The sequence below is a fragment of the Pseudophryne corroboree genome, chromosome 12 (genome assembly GCF_028390025.1).
Source record: "Pseudophryne corroboree isolate aPseCor3 chromosome 12, aPseCor3.hap2, whole genome shotgun sequence".
Taxonomy (NCBI): Eukaryota; Metazoa; Chordata; class Amphibia; order Anura; family Myobatrachidae; genus Pseudophryne; species Pseudophryne corroboree.
The window spans coordinates 57,046,144-57,067,355 of NC_086455.1; the positions used below are offsets into that span (position 1 = coordinate 57,046,144).

At 43.8% G+C, this 21,212-nt stretch overlaps 1 protein-coding gene across 2 annotated transcripts in view; it reads right to left on the minus strand.

Moving 5' to 3' along the window:
* The window catches only part of MDGA2 (MAM domain containing glycosylphosphatidylinositol anchor 2), a 1,135,272-nt gene extending 1,114,879 nt beyond the window's left edge, over positions 1–20,393 (minus strand). For both annotated transcript variants that reach the window (XM_063947538.1, XM_063947537.1), the window contains exon 1: positions 19,408–20,393. In XM_063947538.1, coding sequence (XP_063803608.1) covers positions 19,408–19,480 — 73 coding nt within the window. In that variant the 5' untranslated portion in view covers positions 19,481–20,393. The remainder of the gene's footprint in view (positions 1–19,407) is intronic.
* Between the last annotated feature and the right edge of the window lie 819 nt (positions 20,394–21,212).

The following is a 21,212-nucleotide window of genomic DNA, read 5'->3' on the forward strand; positions in this document are numbered from 1 at the left end:
TGGAAGCAGACGCTAGAGGTCATAATTGACCTCTAGTGTCTGTGCAGTGCGTGGCGCTATTGGAGAGACGTTGTGACGTCTCTCCCATAGATCCGAGGAGCGGCGGCCAGAGATGGAGGACAGCAGCAGTGGTCGGGAAGCAGGAGTGGGGCTGGTGAGTATTTTTTTCTAAGCGCCGCTACTAGGGGCACAGCAACAGGGGGCACAACTACTGAGGGCACAGCAACAGGGGCACAACTACTGAGGGCACAGCAACAGGGGGCAAAACTACAGGGGCACAACTACTGAGGGCACAGCAACAGGGGGCAAAACTACAGGGGCACAACTACTGAGGGCACAGCAACGGGGGGCAAAACTACAGGGGGCAAATCTACTGGGGGCACATCTACAGGGGGCAAATATACTGAGGGCACAGCAACAGGGGGCACAACTACAGGGGGCATAACTGACCACTCCCCTTCCCTATGAAGCCATGCCCCTATTTTTTGCTGATTATAAAAATATCACCTGTTACTTACACCAGTCCTATATCCGGCAATCAAATACTAACTGCATCATCTAGTTGTTCAGAGAAAGGTCTGCATATTATTTATCTGAAACGTGTTACATGTTTATTCAACACAATTGGATGAGCACTGAAGAAATCTGCATAAACAAAAATCAAACCTGAAAATAAAAAGCTCTAGTAATAATAAATGGAGATGAATCATCTCATTGGCAAATGATCATTTTACATTGAGAGTATTTTCTAAGCACCATTGACCCTTGCCAGAAAAAGGAAATAGTAAATTATTTTCTGTAAAGGCTTCGGTTTATAGTGTTAACATTTCCTTTGTAATTCTTGCCAAATTCTAGGCAAAGCGTAAAGTTGAATTATGCAAAAGTTGAGATTATGTAAGGTTATGATGGGCAATAAAGAACATAAATGAACATGCACGTCTAGTAATCAGTGGTGGCTCCTACCTGGGTGGTGGAGGAGGGGTGCTGCTGGCCATGCTGCCGGGTCTCCGCCACCTTGTCCCCGTTGCTTGGTCCCCACTGCTACCTGGGTCCTGGCACATGATGCTGGGACCTGGCGCATGCATTGTAGCAGCAATGGTACTGCACATGTGCAAAACCATAGCTTCTATGGACTGCAATGGCTGCAGTCCTTAGAAGCCCGCTAGGGCTGACAAGGCACGGAGTGGCTTCCTCCAGGAAGCCAGCTCCCTGCCTATCACAGCCCGGTCTGGCAGTCCCGGAGGGAGGAAACACCACCCAATAGGACTGCCCTATGTGTCTGTGACTAACAGGTAGGATTTCCAATAGGAAGTCACTGCCAGTCAAAGTGAAGCCAATGCAGTCTTACAGACTGGATCTGGCTTCACTGACAATGAACTGGGTGGCAGATTTTACCTGGGGGGGGGGGGGGGGGGGGGGCTGGAGTACTGCAGCGCATAAGTAAAAACCACCACTGCTGGTAGGACTACTTCTTTTAGAAGAAGTAAACAGGGAGACAATTAAGAGCAGACTCTGATGAGAGACCTCTGCTGATTTGCCAAGCCAAAGATTCCCCATTTAAGAATTTTATCTTTTCTGTTTTTTTTTCACCCTACACAGCATCTTTTTCGCAGTATAGCCACACGCCAAAGTACTTCTGCTTGTACTGTGGGCTTAGAATTTATTCTTCTCTCCCTATCTTGGTAGTGTAAATTCACATAATCACACTGCTTGGAGGGATGCATGCAGTAGCGGCTCTTGCCACAGGCAAGCAGGCTTTTTGCCTGGGGCGCCGCTGGCACCATGGCAAGAGCTGCTACTAATCCACCCTCCCTCCACACTCCCCAGATCCCGTCTGCTGCGGGTGCACGCAGCCGGCATCGCTGACTGACGCTACAGGTCAAAAATGAACCCTTAGTGTCAGTGCGGCGCTGCTATGGGAGAGACATCATGACGTCTCTCCCATAGAGAGGATCCGGTGCCCGGAGAAAGCAGCAGCAGCGGTCTGGAAGCAGGAGCGAGTATTGGTATTGGTTTTTGTTTGTTGTTTTTGTTTTTTTAGGGTTTCAAAGCAGCGCTACTACAGGGGGCAAATACTGGGGAGACTACTACAGGGGTCACTTCTAATGGGGGCACAGCTACAGGGCACATACAGGGGGCACAACTACAAGAGGCACAGCTACTGGGGGAAAATCTACAGGGGGCACATACTGGGGCCACTGCTACAGGGTGCAAATCAACTGGGAGCACATCTACAAGGGGTACAGCTACTGGAGGCACAGTTACATGGGGCACTGCTACTGGGGGCACAGCTACAAGGGGCACAACTACAGGGGGCACTACTAAAGGGGGCACTGCTACAGGGGGAACAGCTACTGGGGGAAAATTAACTGGGGGCACAGCTGCTGGGGGTACAGCTACTGGCGGCACAACTACTGGAGCACAGCTACAGGGGGATACAAGTACAGGAAACCACTCCCCTTCCCTATGAAGAAGCCACACCCCTGTTTTCGGGCACGCACCCTTGGCATGCACCAACGGTAGGGGGGCGCCACAGGAAACTTTCGCCCTAGGCTCCACAAGGTCTAGAGCCGACCATGGATGTATGGCGTGGTTCAGTCATATCTGGCCCTGGTATCATAGCTTTTCCTCTCAGATTAGAGTCCCTTTCACACAGCTATAGCATGTAAATATGCTTGTGATATACAGGCAGTGCAGGTGGTATTCAGGTGACCGGCGGTCGGGAGACCGATGGTCACATGACCTCCACCAACATCCCACCCCCTCACTATCCCGATGGTCGGCATGCCAACCATCAGGGACTATTTCCACTTGTGCGTGTCCACGACACCCATAGAGTGGGAATAGAACCCGCAGCGACCGCAGTTCGCTACCGAGCCTGCAAGGGGCTTGCGGCACTCACCTCTCCCCAGCGGGATCACGGCTTTGGTATGCTGCCGGGATCCTAGCGTCGGCATGATGACCGGCGGTCTACTGACCACCGGTTAGCCATACGACACCCGGCAATGCATTTCTTATGCTTTTACTGTATTAGCAGTGCTAAAAAGACATAAATTGAGTACAATATGGAGAGAAAGATGATGGTGCAACTTATTGATATTTCAAATGGGGATATTTGGTGTGATAAGAAAAGTAGGTGTACGAGGACAGATTTGTAGAACAAAGAAGGCATTTTAGTTTTTATTATTATTATTATTATTATTATTATTAGTACTAGTAGTAGTATCATTATTATACTGAAGAATGTATTATTATATTATTATTATTAATATTATTATCATCACTATTATTATTATTATTATTATTATTATTATTATTTCGAAGAAGAAGAAGAAGAAGAAGAAGAAGAAGAAGAAGAATGCATTATTATTATTATTATTATTATTATTATTATTATACATTTTTACTTTTTTCCTGCTGTCCACCAGCCAGGGTTATCACACAACTCCCAACTGTCCCAATTTTTGCAGGACACTCCCTCTATTTGGGCACTGTCCCACCCACTGGCTGCAGTGTGCCATAGTGGGGGAGTGGGGGGTTTGTAAGGCCCTCTCTTAACAGACCAAGCAGTGAACAGATGGCATGCACATGTGCACAGTGTCTACTCACTGGATTTCAGGACTGGGAGCCTGTCCACCAACTCCTGATGTACTAGGCAAACCCCCAATGTGATGAAAACAGGTTGTGTGGCTTATGGGAAGGGCATTTCCTGTGAGGCCATGTTCTCTTTCCATGAGGACATGACCCCTAAGATGTAATGCTGCAGACCTACAGAAAGTTGGGAGATGTGTTACCAAGAGGGGGGAAATTCTATGTGGCATTGGTCCAGACATTCCCAGGTGCTAGGACTGACGCTACTGTAACTGGCAAGAATTTCCAGTTTTTCTAAGACTTGGAGAGAGATAAAGTATAAAGAAATAAAGAACCAACCAACCAACCAACCAACCAACCAACCACCTCCTGTCATTAACAGCCTGTCACATGCCAGTTCGGAGCTGATTGGCTGGTATTTTATCTCCATACACTTTATCTCTATCCAAGGCATAGTACATAGACCCCTGTGTTTATAGCTCACTCAAAAACATGTCAAAACGTGGTGAGGTTACAAATCACTGCTTGCTACACATACCCCCGGTCTTGGGTAGCCGACTATTTGTGACATTATTAATATTTGGTATCATGAGCATGTGTGATATATAAACTTTGTGCATTCAGCGCATATGCAGTATTTTAACATTTTTATATTTCTCGGAATTGAACATCTATGTATAGAGCTTGCAGGAAAATGGTTTATGATTTTACAAATTGCCACAAAATATTATTTGGGCTAAATTGCTGGAAATCAATATTATTTTGACACATAATGGTGAACTATTGTATTGTTTCAACTGGAAATGATGTCACAATGGTCTTCCTGTCAGCCTTGGCTTAGTGTTAAAGAGTGCAAACCACATTTAATGTTAGTTGTACTACTTTGTGTGAAGATTTTCAGGAATTACCATTAGCATGATAGATACACAAATAATATTAATAACCTATTGAATACACAGATCCAGATGAGGAGTTTCTTGGAATTCAAAATTGTAGAACATTGGGAACACCATAGATTGACATACCCACCCTCACCACCTGCCGGAATCAACAAACCACATACCCTTCATACCCTGGCAGGCAAGAGGTAAAAGTGTGACCCTTTGACAATTACCACAATCCTAGTGTATCATTGAAATGGCGGATCAGCAGTTGTCAGGTTCAGATACAAGAAGATGCTGTCTGTTCCAAGTCACTCATTCAGTATTTATTTATTTATTTATTACCAGTTATTTATATAGCTCACACATATTCTGCAGTGCTTTACAGAGAATCTTAGGTTCAATCTATCCATTGGTGCCCTAGGCAACTGCCTAGGTTTGGCTAATGGTATTGCAAGCCCTGATCACATGTATGGAGGCCAATCCTGGGCCATTTTTTCAATCCCAGGACACAGATTTGAAAAACGGTAAATCCTGGCATTCCCAGGATACCGGGGATTGGCTAGGGTTAAAAAAAATATTTACCCTCCACAGGTCTGACTGGTGGCGGGTCCAGGCAGCAGGTGGTTGGTGCGGCTTGGGCGGCAAGAGACAGGTGTGGCCCTTCAGGTCCGGCGGTGAGGCTTGCGCTGTGCTATGCAGTGTGACCTCTATCACCATGTCACTCTGTGCAGTCACACAGCCGGGAGAGTTGGGTTGTGCCTGAGCGGAATGCTGAACTGGCTCAGACGCTGCCCAGCATTCCAAAAAAGCATTGGCCTGAATCCCAGACAATTTTAGGCCAAAATCCCAGGATCCTGCAGATCTTGATCCCGGGATTGGACAACATAATCAAATGTAATACAAACACCATATTGTCCAACTACATAATTAGAGCTATTACAAAATAAAATTTTGGCACTGACTAAATCCTTGAACATAATCTAAATTTGAAATTCTTTTTGTGTGTGTCTTTATTTATAAGTTTTGATATAGTATTAAGAATGGTCTATGCTTAGAATGTAACTGATAGGGGAGTTAAAGTGGGATGCTCCTAACCATGCATGGTGGGTTTGAGGGTCCACTTACAAATGCCCATGGTTGAAACAAAAAATTAACATAAAAAAATTATTGTAGTATCTCCCCTATCAACAGTTTAGCTTACTTTACAGTATGTATCATGGATAATGAGAGGGAAGAGACACTGGACTGTTGGTTTCTCATGTGTCACTATGACACATTCTAATATTTCCATTACATTGGTTGGAGTCTACCTTAAAATGTACAGTCCTGAATATAGTGAGGAAGATACAATGAATACCCCTCTGCGAGCAAAGGACAAGGCACAACGCTGGCCACTTCCGAAGAAGTGGAAAACTGGAAAAAGTTATGTTCATCTTTCTAAAAACTGAGAACGTTCTTCTAAAGAACACTCTCCACCACTTTAGTCCCATTCAATAATCCCAACACATATTGTTTTTCCAAGTTAGTAACTCATGCCCCTTTTAAACCCCCAAAATAACCCGGTATCGACCCCGTATATTGCCGGGTCGACACGGGTTACTGTGCGGTGTGAAAGGTGCCATGACGAATTCCCGGGTCGCCTGACCTGGTAATTCAATCCTGGAATAAAGCATTGTTATTCCCGGGTTAAATACCGGTTCACGTGCTGTGTGAACAGGATTCCGGGTCGATGCGACCCAGGACCCGTTCCAGGTATAAGGAGCGGCGGTGCAGAGATTATGTAATCCCCAGCACTGCCTCTGCACCAACCCCCGATGACGCCGAAGTACCTGTCCCCCCATGGCAACCCAACCAGGGATATTGCTGGGTCAGGGAAGCCAATGTGAAAGGTACAATGCCGAGTCCCACCCAGGAAAGACCCGTTTCCATATCCCGGGTGGGACCCGGCATTGCGATGTGAAAGGGGTGTAAGTACATAAGTAAATAAGTAAGCAAATTTATGCGCGTAGCCCACAGTCAGCAATGCATGTCCCAATACATCCATTAGTAGATACTAAATGTTGCACCCACAACATCGCCAACATGTTTAAAACTATGCACTTACTGTATCTTAAATTAAGGTTCATCTGCCAAAAACATGGGGGGGGAATACAATTAGCCGTGGTAATGTATCACAGCTAATTTATTCCCCTGGGGCTTTCCAATTAGCCATGAAAGCCAGCACTATCAGGGATTTTTGTTCACCTGCTCAGAGACAGATGAATCAAAATCCACGATAAAGGACCCATTTTTGCAAAATTGAAGCATAGAAAACACAGGGATTGCTCAAAAACTAGGATTTTTGGGGGGATGAAATAAGTGGGCTGCAATTTTGCCCAATAAATATTGCAGTAAAACCTGTTTTTCATCTACAAATTGTTCAGGAACATTTGATTTTCCCCCATAAGTTGCATTTGCACTGTAGAACCTGCACAATTCCACTTTTGTAAATGACACTTAGGGCTGTTAGAGAAAGGAAACCAATGGTTATTGGTCAGGCTGTACAAAGCAAGTTTATACATGATGCATTACAATACAGCAAAATATTATTTTGCATTTGAAGTTTTGTTTGGAAAGTCTATTTTCTGCTATTTTTGCTGAGCTACTGTACGTGTAAATGAATTCAGAAAATAAAATGGGAATTAAAAACAAATTTGACAACTCATAGATTATTTTTAAGTCGCAGGTTGTTAATAAAAAAAAAGGTTTTGTACAATACCAGCCAAAGCAATGACGTTAGAGGGCAATGGTTAGTTAGGAATATTTTGAAATTAAGTACAACTTATGTTTTAATACTGTACAGGCACAGAATTCCACCATCTCAGAGAGTAAGTGACCTTCGAAGAATGTGCAGAGGAGAAAGTTTAGTATAGAAAAAAATCTACTGTATAGTTCACGAGCAAGGTTAGAAAATAATTGTAATGTCTTGAGAAATGGAGAGAAGTTTTACATCCTCACATAGTCGGTGACATTGGAATATAAGAGAGACAATTGGCAAGTTGTGCCAGAATAAAATGCATTGAAAACCAAGTGAAACTGAGAGGAACAATTAATTTTGTTTATGGCCAAGAAAGAAAACAACCCTTTGCAAAACTGAGATGACAGCTGGTTTCCTACCTGAATCGACTGTGCTTAGATTAATTGACATCACCCTGGTGTCCTATTTTTTTTTAAAGGTATCTAACCCCTTCTTGAAGATTCCTACAATCTCTGTCACCTTTCGTAATCATTTCCCAGTCTTCACTGCTCTTACTGTGAAGACCTTTCTTCTTTGTTAAAGGTGAAAGCTCCTTTGCTTTAATCTCAAGGGATGTCCTCATGTGGTGTGACCTCATCCATGAGCTGAAAAGACTCCATAGCAAAAACTTTGTAAATAGAAATGATTTATGAAGACAGGCACGTCTACACTGCGGCTAGTGCAATTATAAGGAATTGAAGGAGTTTAACATATGTCAGAGACAGAAAACCAACTGGATCTTGCAGAACCTCTTTGGATGACAGAACAATTCACTCTCCATCCTGTCCATTAAAACATACAAGAGATGTACATGTCATATTGACTGCGGTGTCCTCAACTCTGGTTTGTAGTATCAGAATAACACTGTTGTTTAGTTCAAAACAAACAAATGAACACTTGTGAAAGTTTAGAGCACAGGTTCTCAAACTCGGTCCTCAGGACCCCACACGGTCCATGTTTTGCAGGTCACCTGTAGATTTTTAAAATGTGACAGTTGGTAATGCACAGTGCACCTGCTGGGTGACATGGAAAACGTACACCGTGTGGGGTCCAGAGGACCGAGTTTGAGAACTACTGGTTTAGAGGCTAAGGCATTTAAACGATTATTGGGACAGATGTATTAAGCCCGGAGAAGTGATAAAGCAGTGATAAGTGCAAGGTGATAACGAACCAGCCAATCAGCTCCAATATGTAAATTGACAGTTAGGAGCTGATTGCCTGGTACAATATCACCTTCCATTTATCACTGCTTTATTACTTCTCCAGGCTTAATACATCTGACCCCATTGTTTTATAATGTCGATTAGGTACTCACTTTGGATGCAAGTATTTTATATTATTAACAGAGGCGATAGTAGAAATGTAATATCCTCAGATAAATAATGGACCAGATGATGTAACTAGAACATTGCTGACAACTTATTTATCTCTTTCAAACCGCAATTGTGACTAAAAAAAGGCAGTAAATATAGCAATATACAGTATGGAATCAAAGTGCTGCATTTACTGTAGTTATTCCCAGCATAATATCTATTAAGCATCCTAAATCTTTTTACGTGATCAGCCTTTATTCAATTTATAATTTCAAATCTTCCTCTACAGTAGGCCTAGTCCTGTCCTTAATGGGTATTATTCCTAATGTTTTCCCAAAGAACTAAGAAAACAATGGGGTAGATTTCTTAAATAGTTTACTACGCAGTGGTTCCCAAACTGTGTGCCTAGGCACCCTGGGGTACAGCAAGGTAATTGCAGGGGTACCTTGGGTTGGTGGTCCAGGATCAAATCATATTATTTATAGTCAAAACTTGTGCTATGGCTACCAATCATAAAAAATGTGGACAAACAGAAATACAACTGTACACCACCTTATAAATGAACCTAAGGATGGCAGATAGGCACAATTTAATATATTTTTCTCAAATATATCAATAATCAACTTTCATCCTTGGGGTGCCTTTTAACAAATGCTTGATACTCTATGGCGCCGTGATTCAAGAAAATTTGGGAACCACTGCTATAAAGGAAAAGTGCAACTGTTGCCTATAGCAACCAATTATATGCTAGATATTATTTTCTAGAATGTACAGTGCTAGACAAATGATACCTAGAATTTGGTTGGTTGCTGTGGGCAACACCTCTACTTTTTTTTTTAGAAGTATCAGTAGGCCTACCCAACAGTCTCAATATGTTTTTGCCGCTATGGGTTGGATGCATCAATGCTAAGAAAGCAGCCAAACCTCTGAATATGCCATTTTCCAAGGTTTGGCCTCTTACCGCATATGTACCAAGCTTTGGTAAGTGATACATTCGGGAGCTTGGACACAATGGACAAGAGGTGAACATGATACCATCCTTTACGATGTGGGGGTGTTGTGAGTTGTGACATGTGCACATGACTTTGGGGATCATGAAGCAGTGACAAGTGGGCCAGTGCAGAAGTAACCCATGGCAACCAATCAGCTTTTAAGTAACATTTATCAAGTAATTTCTATAAAATTATACACAGCAGCTGATTGGTTGCCATGGGCAACTTCTCTATTGGCTCACTTCTCCACTCTTTTCACTGCTTCATGAAAAGACCCGTAATAGTTGTACCTAAGACCAGGGGTGTAGCGCGAGCTCTGGGCGCCGAAAAAGTTAGAGGGCGCACTGCCACTCGCCACCCCACTTTCCCACGGGCCACTGTACTGGTAGCCACAAAGCAGGAGGAGGAGAAGCAGAGGTGTCGCACACTGACACGAACTATGAGACTAGGTAGGGAACAGGGCAGGCCAGAGGTGGAGGCAGGTGACACTGACAGCCGGCATATGCCGGAGCTCTGCACGCCCTATTTATATGTCTCAATGTCTGCTTGTAGCTGTGCAGCAGGGTTACTTCCAGTAGCGGATCTTGCCACGGGCAAGCAAGACTTTTGCCCGGGGCGCCGCCTTCCGTAGGGCGCCGACGCCATCCGGTGGGCGCCGCACCATGGCAAGATCCACTACTGTTTGGCAGTGCCCCCCTCTCCCCCCGCTGTGTCCCCGCTGCAAAGGGAACTAGACACTACCCATCTAGTTTCTTTTTGTGGAGAGGATCTTTGCTGTGCGGTGCGCGATGACGTCATCGTGCACTGCACAGCATTGTGGGACTGGCACAGATGCTAGGGGTCATATTTGACCTCTAGTGTCTGTGTATGCTGTGCTATGGGAGATACGTCATGACGTCTCTCCCATAGATCCGAGAAGAGGAGTGGCGCCGGCGGAGGTCTGCAGCGTTCGGGAATCAGGAGCAGGGATAGTAAGTATTCATTTTTTTTTGTTTGTTTGTTTGTTTGTTTGTTTGTTTTTTGTAAGCGGTGCTACTGTACAGGGAGCACAAATGGGGGCACAACTCTACAGGGGGCGTAACTGACCATGCCCCTGTATGAAGCCACACCCCTATTTTTTGCCCAGGGCGCCACAAGGGCTAGAACCGGCCCTGGTTACTTCTGTCCTGCAGCACCACACTCTGCCGGCGTTGCTGCAGCACCTCTCTCTTTCCGGGAAGCTGCAGCACGTCTCTACTTCAGATGCTGCAGCAGCTCTCTCTGCCTCTGCTGCTGTAGCACCTCTCTCTGCCCGGCTGCTGCAACACTTCACTCTACATTAATTCTGCAGCACCTCTCTCTGCCCCAGCTTTTGCTGCAGCACCTGTCTTTGCAACACCTCTCTCTGATCCAGCTGCTGCAGCACTTTTCTCTGCATTCAAAGCTGCAGCACATAACTGTCTCGCAGTCTGTTGCAGCACCTCTCTTTGCCCCTCAGGCTGCTGCGGTGCAGCACACTCCGCCCCTCAGGCAATTCTGGGACATTATTTTCATTGAAGCCTAGTAAGATTATCGAATCTGGGATGGCATTTCTAGGGTATTATTTTTATTGAGGCATTGAGAGATTATCAAATCTGTGGGTGGGGGGATCACATTTGGGTCTTTATTTTCATTGAGGAATAGGGGGTTGTGAGGTGAGGTCAGTAGGGGCATATATATTGTTTTTAATTTATTTCAATTAAACAAGTAAATAGTTAAATACAGCTACTTCCATTGCCACTCTACCGTGGTATAATGTGTATAAGGGGCTCAACCATAGTGTAATGTGTATAAGGGGCTCTACTGTGTGGCATAACATATATAAAGGTGTACTACTGTGTGGTGTAATGTGAATAAAAGACACTACTGTGTGGTGTAAAGTGAAGCACCTTCCCAATGAAGCTATTATTTATTATTACCAGTTATTTATATAGCGCACACATATTCTGCAGTGTTTTACGGAATTTTTTTTGCCATTCACATTAGTCCCTGCCCCATGGGAGCTTACAATGTATATTCCTTACCCCTCCCCCCCAAACACACACGCAATTGGGAGCCAGTTAACCTCCCAGTATATTTTTGTATTGTGGATGGAAACCGGAGTACCCAGAGGAATCTCACGCAAGCACAGGGAGAATATATAAACTCCACACAGTTAGGTCATGGTGGGAATGACCTCAGTGCTTTGAGGCAGTAATGCTAACTATTACACTATCCATACTGCCTCTATATTGTTGTTGCAAGCCTTTGGCATGCACTGGTCCCTATTTTAAACATGGGGAACCCAAAAGAAACTTTCGCTCTGAGCTCCACAAGGTTTAGAACTGGCCCTGTCACCAATTTAGGATTTTTAAATATTGTTTCTTTTCAACAACACATGTTGGCTAAGCCCCCAATTCAGTGCAGGGCAGGAGGGCGCCAAAACATACCCTTCCTCTGGCCACCATGGCGCCTAGCTACACCTCTGCCTAAGACTCCATTAGTCCTATATTAAATAGATATTAAATACAATAAAATTTTGCCTTACCTGTAGCCAAACACTTTCTTGAAACTCTGGCAGAGATATCTTATGATTGCAAACCACACTGTACAGTAATTGTCCCTATTTCAGACATTAATTACTACTTTTGTTAACAATGTAGCAGGTTGCAAAATTAAGTGGTACCTATTTACAGCCTCATTCTCATTGAGCAGATGTTATATATTTAATTATGCCCTAATAAAACAACACATGTACCATAAAATAAATTATGGCAATGATTGCTGATTGCATTGCTGCAAAAAATAATCCCATGAATTTTCTCCAATAAATTCTGAAACTCTTTTGGCAATTGCCATTACACTGTGCGATTACCAATCTTATAAAAATGCTTGTTGGGTTATAGGAAAACAATACTGCTTTATTGCAACATTTTTACTATCACAATAACACTAATTATTTCACACAAATGCACCATAAAGTCCCCCGAGGCTAAACCAACATGAAGCCAATATTTATATATGTATATATAACTGCATCTGCTTATACTGCCATATTGATCCAATAAAAAGTACATTAAAGAGCTTGCAGTGCATCCATTGCCTGGGTCACTGGCTTTATACTAACAGATATTTAGCTACAGAACATCACCCTTATTATGGCTGCTTATTCTCTACACTTGTCAAGATAGGAATGGCTTCACTGGACGTGGCAGTCAATATGTTGAGTTGTTTATTTCCAACCTAGAAACTTTTATTTACTCTCTTGTAGTCATAAAAAACTCTTGTTATAATTATTATCTGTTAGTATTATACAGCTAATATATTTTACATTGCTATACAGTAACATAACTTTATTCTGGATCTTCAGTCTCTTTATCATTGGAGCACACTATCTGATCTCACATGCCAACACCAGTGCCAAGTTCTATTAATAGCTAATCTGGTGATCCATACACAGGAAAATACATATAACACCCTGATTGGAACCTAAACCCAGAGTTGTGAATCCACAATGACACAATATTATCAGTGGGACTAATTACTGTAGTTATCAACTTTGCAAATGCTTTGCGACAGTACAGTATACAGTACAGTATAATTACCATGGCAGTAGCCACTGGCATTAAAGAATACCCAGATAATAACTAGTGAAGTCAGAATGCAGAATATACAATGAGCATTGTCTGATTATACATGGGATCACTGAATCTGCTGCCAATGGTATCCATGTGAATAATGAAATATGAAGAATATTCTACCAATCACTGAACAGTTATCAGATGTTATATGTTGTCACTCACACAAGTAATCTCTGAAAACATCTCTAGTATCAGATTGCAGGTAAACTATATAATGTTACGTGTACATTGCATTTACAAAGGTCAGACACTTTGGTTATTATGTAAACTATAAATCTGCCCTAATGTTTTGAGACAATTTGCAATCATTATGTGCTAATATCTTTTGTGAGTGTGAAATTGTGAAGTGAGCACCTCTGAATTTGTCCAGGCAGCTCCACTTTTTATTCATCTACATTTTACATTCAAGCATCCATCTTTCTCGTTTTCCATGTCTGCTGACGCAAAGTATGTGCAGGGAAGTAGTAAAACTAACAGAGCTCCTCAATGAGAGTCAATGCAGACAAGCACCTGCACACATCCACATATTACTCACATCATCAATGTTTGCATGTACACAGATCTGCATTTAGCCCAAATCAATGCATCTAATGTGTGTGTGTGTGTGTGTGTGTGTGTGTGTGTGTGTGTGTGTGTGTGTGTGTGTGTATATATACATAGTATATAGTATGTATATATATATATACACTAGAGATGAGCGCCTGAAATTTTTCGGGTTTTGTGTTTTGGTTTTGGGTTCGGTTCCGCGGCCGTGTTTTGGGTTCGAACGCGTTTTGGCAAAACCTCACCGAATTTTTTTTGTCGGATTCGGGTGTGTTTTGGATTCGGGTGTTTTTTTCAAAAAACACTAAAAAACAGCTTAAATCATAGAATTTGGGGGTCATTTTGATCCCAAAGTATTATTAACCTCAAAAACCATAATTTACACTCATTTTCAGTCTATTCTGAATACCTCACACCTCACAATATTATTTTTAGTCCTAAAATTTGCACCGAGGTCGCTGTGTGAGTAAGATAAGCGACCCTAGTGGCCGACACAAACACCGGGCCCATCTAGGAGTGGCACTGCAGTGTCACGCAGGATGTCCCTTCCAAAAAACCCTCCCCAAACAGCACATGACGCAAAGAAAAAAAGAGGCGCAATGAGGTAGCTGTGTGAGTAAGATTAGCGACCCTAGTGGCCGACACAAACACCGGGCCCATCTAGGAGTGGCACTGCAGTGTCACGCAGGATGGCCCTTCCAAAAAACCCTCCCCAAACAGCACATGACGCAAAGAAAAAAAGAGGCGCAATGAGGTAGCTGTGTGAGTAAGATTAGCGACCCTAGTGGCCGACACAAACACCGGGCCCATCTAGGAGTGGCACTGCAGTGTCACGCAGGATGTCCCTTCCAAAAAACCCTCCCCAAACAGCACATGACGCAAAGAAAAAAAGAGGCGCAATGAGGTAGCTGTGTGAGTAAGATTAGCGACCCTAGTGGCCGACACAAACACCGGGCCCATCTAGGAGTGGCACTGCAGTGTCACGCAGGATGGCCCTTCCAAAAAACCCTCCCCAAACAGCACATGACGCAAAGAAAAAAAGAGGCGCAATGAGGTAGCTGTGTGAGTAAGATTAGCGACCCTAGTGGCCGACACAAACACCGGGCCCATCTAGGAGTGGCACTGCAGTGTCACGCAGGATGTCCCTTCCAAAAAACCCTCCCCAAACAGCACATGACGCAAAGAAAAAAAGAGGCTTTTTACTGATATTTGGTGTTTTGGATTTGACATGCTCTGTACTATGACATTGGGCATCGGCCTTGGCAGACGACGTTGCTGGCATTTCATCGTCTCGGCCATGACTAGTGGCAGCAGCTTCAGCACGAGGTGGAAGTGGATCTTGATCTTTCCCTAATTTTGGAACCTCAACATTTTTGTTCTCCATATTTTAATAGGCACAACTAAAAGGCACCTCAGGTAAACAATGGAGATGGATGGATTGGATACTAGTATACAATTATGGACGGGCTGCCGAGTGCCGACACAGAGGTAGCCACAGCCGTGAACTACCGCACTGTACTGTGTCTGCTGCTAATATATAGACTGGTTGATAAAGAGATAGTATACTCGTAACTAGTATGTATGTATAAAGAAAGAAAAAAAAACCACGGTTAGGTGGTATATACAATTATGGACGGGCTGCCGAGTGCCGACACAGAGGTAGCCACAGCCGTGAACTACCGCACTGTACTGTGTCTGCTGCTAATATATAGACTGGTTGATAAAGAGATAGTATACTCGTAACTAGTATGTATGTATAAAGAAAGAAAAAAAAACCACGGTTAGGTGGTATATACAATTATGGACGGGCTGCCGAGTGCCGACACAGAGGTAGCCACAGCCGTGAACTACCGCACTGTACTGTGTCTGCTGCTAATATATAGACTGGTTGATAAAGAGATAGTATACTCGTAACTAGTATGTATGTATAAAGAAAGAAAAAAAAACCACGGTTAGGTGGTATATACAATTATGGACGGGCTGCCGAGTGCCGACACAGAGGTAGCCACAGCCGTGAACTACCGCACTGTACTGTGTCTGCTGCTAATATATAGACTGGTTGATAAAGAGATAGTATACTCGTAACTAGTATGTATGTATAAAGAAAGAAAAAAAAACCACGGTTAGGTGGTATATACAATTATGGACGGGCTGCCGAGTGCCGACACAGAGGTAGCCACAGCCGTGAACTACCGCACTGTACTGTGTCTGCTGCTAATATAGACTGGTTGATAAAGAGATAGTATACTACTAATATTATATACTGGTGGTCAGGTCACTGGTCACTAGTCACACTGGCAGTGGCACTCCTGCAGCAAAAGTGTGCACTGTTTAATTTTAATATAATATTATGTACTCCTGGCTCCTGCTATAACCTATAACTGGCACTGCAGTAGTGCTCCCCAGTCTCCCCCACAATTATAAGCTGTGTGAGCTGAGCAGTCAGACAGATATATAATATATATAGATGATGCAGCACACTGGCCTGAGCCTGAGCAGTGCACACAGATATGGTATGTGACTGACTGAGTCACTGTGTGTATCGCTTTTTTCAGGCAGAGAACGGATATATTAAATAAACTGCACTGTGTGTCTGGTGGTCACTCACTATATAATATATTATGTACTCCTGGCTCCTGCTATAACCTATAACTGGCACTGCAGTAGTGCTCCCCAGTCTCCCCCACAATTATAAGCTGTGTGAGCTGAGCAGTCAGACAGATATATATAATATTATATATAGATAGATAATAGATGATGCAGCACACTGGCCTGAGCCTGAGCAGTGCACACAGATATGGTATGTGACTGAGTCACTGTGTGCTGTGTATCGCTTTTTTCAGGCAGAGAACGGATTATAAATAAAAGTGGTGGTCACTGGTCACTATCAGCAAAACTCTGCACTGTACACTACTGAGTACTCCTAATGCTCCCCAAAATTAGTAAATCAAGTGTCTCTCTAATCTATTCTAATTCTAAACGGAGAGGACGCCAGCCACGTCCTCTCCCTATCAATCTCAATGCACGTGTGAAAATGGCGGCGACGCGCGGCTCCTTATATAGAATCCGAGTCTCGCGATAGAATCCGAGCCTCGCGAGAATCCGACAGCGTCATGATGACGTTCGGGCGCGCTCGGGTTAACCGAGCAAGGCGGGAAGATCCGAGTCGCTCGGACCCGTGAAAAAAAACATGAAGTTCTGGCGGGTTCGGATTCAGAGAAACCGAACCCGCTCATCTCTAATATACACACACACACACACACACACACACACACACACACACACACACACACACACGTATGTGTGTATACACACACATATATTATATATATGTATATATATATAGAGAGAGGGGGGGTAATTTTCTAAAATACTGTATGTATATATATATACTGTATATATAGAAAGAGAGAGAGAGAGATGGATACACACACACACACACACACACACACACACACACACACACACACACACACATATATATATATATATATATATATATATAATGTAACCTTGTGTATTTTGTACCTCTTATTGGATTACAATGCCCCTTAAAACATATATGTCTTTGAGGTCTTTGCATTCCAAATACCTTCCATGGATGTCACTGAGTTTTGTGATCATGCATGTGAAGTACATATGTGAGTTGTATATGTATATATATTTTGTATGTATAGTATTGAGGGTTGTAAAATGCACAGGTATGTAGAGCATTCATGAGTTCATGACACTAGTGGGGTGCATCACTTAGGGTTTTAGGGTACATGTGTATTAAATGCATGTGCATCTGCACAGAGCAAACTGTTGCATGTGGACCTATTGGTAAATTCTGTCACCATCTGGCTCTGACTTTTGCTGACCTAGATTCCAAGTGAAATCACTCAGAAACAGCCCCAGTTTGCTGGGCAATACCTAATGCCTGGGACGCACACAGTATCCAGTGTTTATCTTACCAGTGTTCAGTGTCTGATTTTCTATTTGCTGTTTATTGATCTGTATTTAGGGAACATATGAATACTCTGCACTACCCAATTACCCTGCCATGAAATCTCATCAACCTGAACAAGATGTATTTCATTTTTGTAGATGTCTAAAAATACTAATAATAATGAATATCTGATATCTATGAAGATTGCAGTTTGATCAGCAAAGAGATTCTGCAAACCCATCCATGCATGCATTTTCTGCATGGGCTGCAAGCAAGTATATAGGTGTCAGTATAAATAAACTACAGTATCAGTATGTAACATATTGTATTCCCTGCAAAGAACAGAGAGACTTCTGTGTGAGAACAGAGAGAGGTCTGTCTGTGGGGACTTGGACACGCCCCCTATCGACTAGCCCCCCCTCCAGACACCAAGTTAACCACGCCCACTGGCTCCTTCATACACTGCTGCTGGTTGTATGATTTGATCATGATTATTTCAGCACTAAACACAATTAAATGGGTATTTACTTCTCCCTTAGAGGGGTTTGCATCATATCTCAGTGAAAAAGCAATATTGGCATCTACTGCTGTATACTGGGATTAGATGTGGTTTTGCAAACACCATCTGTCAACCATTAGTCTATTTATAATATCAAAAAGTAAATAATTAAATCACAGTTGATTCAAGAGTCTGCAGTAATAGATTGGTAATATACACAGCAACACCTTTCAGTTACAGGAAGTCCTGCACAGAACATGCAATGCTATAGTGGCTAAAGTGCATTCATGCCAATGTTACAGTCTTGGAATGCCACCACATTCATACTGTAAATGCCTCCTCTCCTGTCTACACACTGATTTCAGCTAGAACTCCAGCAGTCACTACTTCTCCAGTGTGTCTGATGGTCCTCAGTTTCCTATGTAATTACCAGAGATGAGGTTGTCAGTAAATTGTTTGATGCACTGATGACTGACTGAGATCAGTCTGTTGCAATAGCAATGTATCTCCACATTCCCAATATGACATTTGTTGAACGTTTACATGATAAAAAAGCTTTTTTTTTCTCTACCGCAAAAGCATTCAACTGTTTTGTCAATGGAAAATTGGATGATTGAAGCAGATTTGCCAGCTCACACTATAGTATCTGCAACAACTGGAGCAATACAGGTAAATGTGAAATAACACACATTGAAGACTGGCAGTCATTGCATTGAGGCTCTTTTTTTGCTGTGATTACAGACTAATAGCATCTCTATAGCTCAGCTTGTTCAGTGTGTTCCTCTAAACGGATCATGAAATCTCAGTGTTGGAATCAGACATGTAGATTATCGAGTTTGGAGACGTGGAGGGTGATCAGATCGTGAGGAAGTTGATTTGTCAATTGCCTGACATGGAACAAGTAAACCTGGTAAGAGTAAATCGTTTATAGCTCAATATATAGTTGCATTTAAATAAGGAACTGTAGCACTGCATTTCACTTAGAACACAGTGGAGCATACCGCCCAAGTTGTTAATTATGTCTATAAAAGGACACAACTTTAACAAATAAAGACAGCATCTTGTGATGTTAGTCATACCACCTACATACAGAACACCAATGACACTTTAATATAACCAATACACAACATATTGTAGTCACTGTTGACCTTTTTTTAACATCATAATGCAAACCACAATTTAATGACCATAGTTGGAGGAGGAGACCATCAGGACTGTTGGGTCAAGAGGGGAAAGAACTCACCATAAACCCCTTGACTAGAGATGCCCTCGATGAGAACTGTCAATAACCACAACACAACGAAACTTAAATCCATCTTCACGTTAACATGGACATATCCAGTCCAGGGGACACAACAGGACCTTCCAGAGGCCGGTGACTGACAAGCTACCCTCTGGGTCTCCAACTCACATGTGGCCACTGGCTCCCAACACAGTGCGCCCGGCAAGTATAAAATCCACAGAAGATGACAGTATTGCTCAGAGTATATTTAGAAAAAGGGGGTAATATAGGACTTTTCTGTATCAGGACAGGGGTAAATCCTATGCAATCAGGTGAGATGAGACTCAGCTGTTCCTACAAGCCTTGCTCATTCGCTTCTTTAGTGGGGTGGGATTGGGGGGGTTTAAAAAGTAACTCTCAATGGTCCCCGGAGAATAATTAGGAGCGGAGACTGATGGCAGTCCAACCGAGCACCATCGGATTTTCCTCCCACCATTCCATTAGTTGCCATTGCAAATGCAAAAAAGGAAAAATCCCAGATCCAGGCTGACAACCGGAGCAAGACAGGGTGGTGGGGGGGTGTCTGTGCCAAGGATTTAGCTGGGGAGACCAAGCGTGTGAGATGAGATCACTCATCCGATCCAAGCCAGTGGCATTAGCGCGCATCCATGTCCAGGGCGCAGGCAGGAGCCCCCCATGTGAACGGATGGATGAGATGGGAGCACAGGACCAAACCCCAGCTGCAGGAAATGCAAATGAAGCTTAAACCTGGCAGGGAGGGATTGCAGCATATATTAATATTCTTGTCATTTTGTGGCGGAATCCAGCGACTGCAATGGAGCCGGCTCCCCGGGTTCTGGTGCGCAGGGTGGTGGGGCTGCTCCTGCACCCCGTGCCACTATGTGTGTGTGTGTCAGTGTGTGTGAGTGCCTGTGTATGTGTGTATGTGTGTGTGCAGGCAGGAGCAGGAAGGAGAGGGAGCTGCTGTGTGTGGTCACGTTGGGATCTACGTGGAGAGAGAAGCTGGAGCTTGGTAGCCGCAGCCAGGCGACGTCAAAGCTGCGTGTCTCCCCCCACCCACCCCCTAACTCTACACCCCCACTCCTCTCTTCTCCCTCCCTCATCCCTCATCCACCACAGCTCATCAGTATGGGGAGCACAGAGGAAGAGAAGGCAGGCAGAGAGCAGGCATGAAGGTGGCATGTGCAACAGAGGGGCATCATAGGCTTGAGAGGGTCTGCTGTACTAGCCACTCCATCCTATGCACCCCCACCCCTCCTGAACTCTTCTGCAGCAGCCAATTAACCCCTATGTAATACGGCCAGCAGTATAGGGGCACAGACAAGAGGCTGCCATCAGGTACAATAATGGGGCATCACAGGCATAAGAGAGGGTACTGGCTTCTGCCACTCCATCCTTTCTTCTGGAGACCAATTAACCCCGCTGTATAATGCAGCCACTGCCAGCCAGCATTATTAAATGGCTTAGAGCGTGAGAACTAGGGTTTGTGAATGAACGGGATGGGACCCCCTCCAGCTATTCCACCCCTCACCCTCACTGCTGCAGACTCAGCTACACCAGGCTGGATGGCGTGTAGGTGGTTAAACGACCGGTGTCTAGAGAGCACGGGAGCCGCTCCAGCACCTTGGACAGGTCCCTCCGCATTACACACTGTACTGTATGTATGTAGATGGTGCTGGACCGACAGCTCTCAAATAAAGATCTCTCCATTTCTACAGTCGGGGCCACTAGCAGCAGCTACACCAGCAGAGAGTTCAGGAGTTACTAGGTTTAACCCTTTATACACATTTATATTACAAGTGCAA